At 46.0% G+C, this 3,405-nt stretch overlaps 1 protein-coding gene across 1 annotated transcript; it reads right to left on the bottom strand.

Annotated features, from left to right (window-relative positions):
- Nucleotides 1-741: 741 nt before the first annotated feature.
- lratd2b (LRAT domain containing 2b) lies at nucleotides 742-3,027 on the bottom strand. Its single transcript, XM_085802587.1, has 2 exons — nucleotides 2,887-3,027; nucleotides 742-2,581 (listed from the first exon to the last, which is right to left on the bottom strand). Exon 2 carries the CDS (start codon nucleotides 2,358-2,360, stop codon nucleotides 1,533-1,535), a length of 828 nt encoding a protein of 275 aa, XP_085658713.1. The 5' UTR covers nucleotides 2,361-2,581; nucleotides 2,887-3,027; the 3' UTR covers nucleotides 742-1,532.
- Between the last annotated feature and the right edge of the window lie 378 nt (nucleotides 3,028-3,405).

Below are 3,405 nucleotides of genomic sequence, written 5' to 3'. Positions count from 1 at the left end.
AATCCTTAACATTTATGGCTTGTTATTCCATCCAAATTATAATGTTATCAAATTATATAAACTGCAGATGTATCCACATCTTCTTTTCTTTTACCTTCATGGGTTTCTGTAGCTGGGAGAAAAAAAAATCTGTCTATTTGTGGTGGTATACAAATAAAATTGCACCTTTGCATGAAATTTAATGAATGCTGTAATTCCAGAGAAAGGAAGGAAAGCCAAGTACGGGGTGAAGAACATATTTAGCCTGTGGCTAAACTTTCAAAAATGACTTATCTTCAGTCGGCAGAGGTGTAAACAAAGCAAAAATGTCCAGCATGGTTGGAACACAACTTGACACAAGCTAATAAAGCTGATGTTAGAGTGGTTTCAGGGAGCTGCTGCTGCTCTGAGGGGAATATTTAGATCAAAACTGGCAGCATTAGCAGCTTTCACTGTAGGGCAGCCAGCACTCCTCACCACACAACCACAAACAAAAAGCAGGGATCTTACAAGTTGAACAGGTAGAGCTGTGACTCCTCCGGGGTGTGTGAGCTGGGATTGTGATGGTAGGGGCGTATAGCTGCTTTCAAATCCTGTGCACAGTGCTGGTGATTAGGATGCAGCGTTTGGAGAGAATATAGAACAACTTCTTCTACTTTCCCTGAGATTCATGTTTTGAAAATTATTGATCTATATTGTAGAACCATTCCCATAAACCATGTAAAAGGTCAGCTACCATCCTTCACTGAAAAGGGAAAAACGTTACTGTTCAAATATAGATTTATTTCCATATTCCTTCATACAAACATTTTCCAAAAAAATAAACTGTTGAAAGGGATGAATCAATATAAGTGCACAGTCATAGCTATGAACCACAAAATAGTCAGAGTGAGTAAAGCTGTGTGATGATTGGATATAAAGCAACAGACGGGAAACCTCAAGGTTGACACAGAATAAGAAAAAAGCTGTTTTTGTTGATGTGTCCCTTCCACTCTGTATTGGTCTCCAACACCTGAGTTGTAGAGGAGCAAGCGCTCTCAGCACTCTCGTCAGGCATAAGTACATTGGAGAGGTTTTGCTCCTGTGTGCAAAGACTCATTGGATTAGAAAGATAATTATGGGCAATTTCATTCCGACTTCATCCCCGAATGATTACACTGCAGGTGCAGCTCCGATGCAAATGTATCCATCATTACTAGTCACTTAATCTTGGGTTGAGTGTGTGAGTGTGTAAAACATTTTTTCCTTTGAAAGAGGGAGAAAATCAGAGCCAGCAATTTTCACTTGTTTTCAATGCAAATCAACTAGTGGAAATGTTGTTTTGACCCTTGTGATAGGCTTGACTAATGCACTTAAGAATGGAACAAGTGCCACTTCAGATTTCAGAGCATTTCCTCTCATTTCATTCGTTTTAAGATGAATTTCCACTCCATCTGTGGTCATTTATTTGCAGCGTGACGAGTGCACACCGGCTCTTTGTTGAGTAACTGTCCCCTCACCAACACACATCCTCTGTATGTGAGCACGGAAAAACTGGAGATGACCATCCACTATCAGTTAACAAAACGCTCCTCTTTGATTTCATGTGTTGCGTTCAGGTGGTTGGCCAGCTCTTGCATCACAGCATCTTTCCCAATCTGATCGTTCCTCCTCTTTTCCATGATCACGTCCTCCAGGCTCTGAAACTCCAGGACGTGGTTCTTCTTTTCTGAAAAGAGTAATTTTAACCTGTATGGCTGCTTTCCAATCCGTATCTCTCCTCCGATTTTGAACTCCCTTTTGCCAAAGCGGCACCAGGCGGCAAAACACTCCGAGTTCCTCCAGTACAGCTCTTGGTCTCGCGAGCCCACATGGTCCAGAGCGTTGCGCACAATCACCTCCGGCGGGAGCGCACGGTACCTGTAGAGGCCGTTCACTATCCTGCCTTTTTTGCCCTGGCTCACATCGGCGAGAAAGTTGTTCTTTATCTCAGCCCGGTGCAAATGAACCACCTGGAAGTCCCCGACGTACACGGCCCAGTGTGGATACTGTCCGGTGGCCACGAACTCCAGGAGGTCTCCCGGTCTGCACTTGTTCAGGAGACTCTCCGCGGTCTGCGTCGCGGCTCCGCTGTGCCTCTCGTAGACGCTCTCCTCCCGGTAGTAGATCGCGCACTCCAGCTCATCCTGGGGGTCGAACGGCTTCTCTTCGTGGTTCACCGCGTGGTTGTCGGATGAAAAGCGGTCCATGTTGTCGTCCTGGTCGTCGTCGTCATCGTTGGAGAAAATGTACGAGACGCCGATCCGCGGTCCGCCGTCGTCGTCCGGGTCGAAGCCATTTGGGTCCGACGTTGGCACCTCTGCGTAATTTAAATGCGTAAGTTTCTCCACCTGGTTCCCCATAAGGGTGACAGGTGGATGGAGGGAGGAGGGGTGGGGAGGGGGGGAGGCTGGAGCTGAACACGGGAACAGGATCCACCTGTTCAATAGGCGCACTCACTTCACCCGAGGAGGAGACGGGAGGAGGCGCAGCGTCTTAACTAAATCCAAAGCGGGAGAGACGGCACCAATAATCCATTGTCCAGCTGTACGCGTGCATCCAGATGAACACCCACTGAGGCCGCCTGCAACAGAGACACGGACGGAAGACTTAAACAGAGTTCACCACACAGATGACAAAGTTAAAACACCACGCGTGGTTGGCATTCCCAACAGGTATGACCTGACACACCTGTTGGCTCAGCGTCTCCGCCGAACTCACACAACAACTCCTGCCACGTTGACTTTGTATAGCTACACCCTCATCCCTGTGCAATGTCACACACACGCACACCCTATCTACCTTTAAGTGTGGACGTGAATTATTCATCTTCATTTTTTCAGCGGGTCAATTCACATTAAAGTGACCGAGCGGCGGACACGCACTCACCTGCAGCTCAGCTCGTCTCTGCAGCTCCTTCTCTCTCTCTCTCTCTCCTGCGGTCACATGTGTCAAATCAGCAGGACTTTGAGATTGAGGCCGGCAGCTGCTCTCCTTCCTGTGTGGTTTGCTCTGCTGTACAGACTGTCTGTAGTAAGCTGTGAACCACAGTGTTTTGTTGCAGCGAAACTCATCCAGGACCTAGTGACTGCTGGGAGGTGTTGCCATTTAAAGCGACAGTACGCCTCTCTGCCTCATTGCCATATTCACTCCAGTGTTGTTCAAGATACTGAATCTACAAAGAGGCTTAAATGTTCCTGTAGGAGCCTAATATTATTTGCACAAGAGGCCTATCAAAGTAAAATATTGCCATTATTCATTAAATCAATTGTAAATGTTCACAATAGTAAGAGCTTCTATATTAAAACTATGTATTTTAAAATTTTAGCCTATAAAACCAAGATGAAGAATGTTATAGTGATGCATAGGCCTAATTGAAAAAGAAAGTACATTTATCATACACACACA

The sequence above is a fragment of the Trachurus japonicus genome, chromosome 16 (genome assembly GCF_045865225.1).
Source record: "Trachurus japonicus isolate A0001 chromosome 16, Traja_1.0".
NCBI lineage: Eukaryota > Metazoa > Chordata > Actinopteri > Carangiformes > Carangidae > Trachurus > Trachurus japonicus.
This window is presented reverse-complemented; position numbering and strand designations above follow the sequence as displayed.

Excerpts from the sequence above, each read along its gene's own strand:
- lratd2b (XM_085802587.1), bottom strand. The coding sequence starts at position 2,360 with ATGGGGAACCAGGTGGAGAAACTTACGCATTTAAATTACGCAGAGGTG.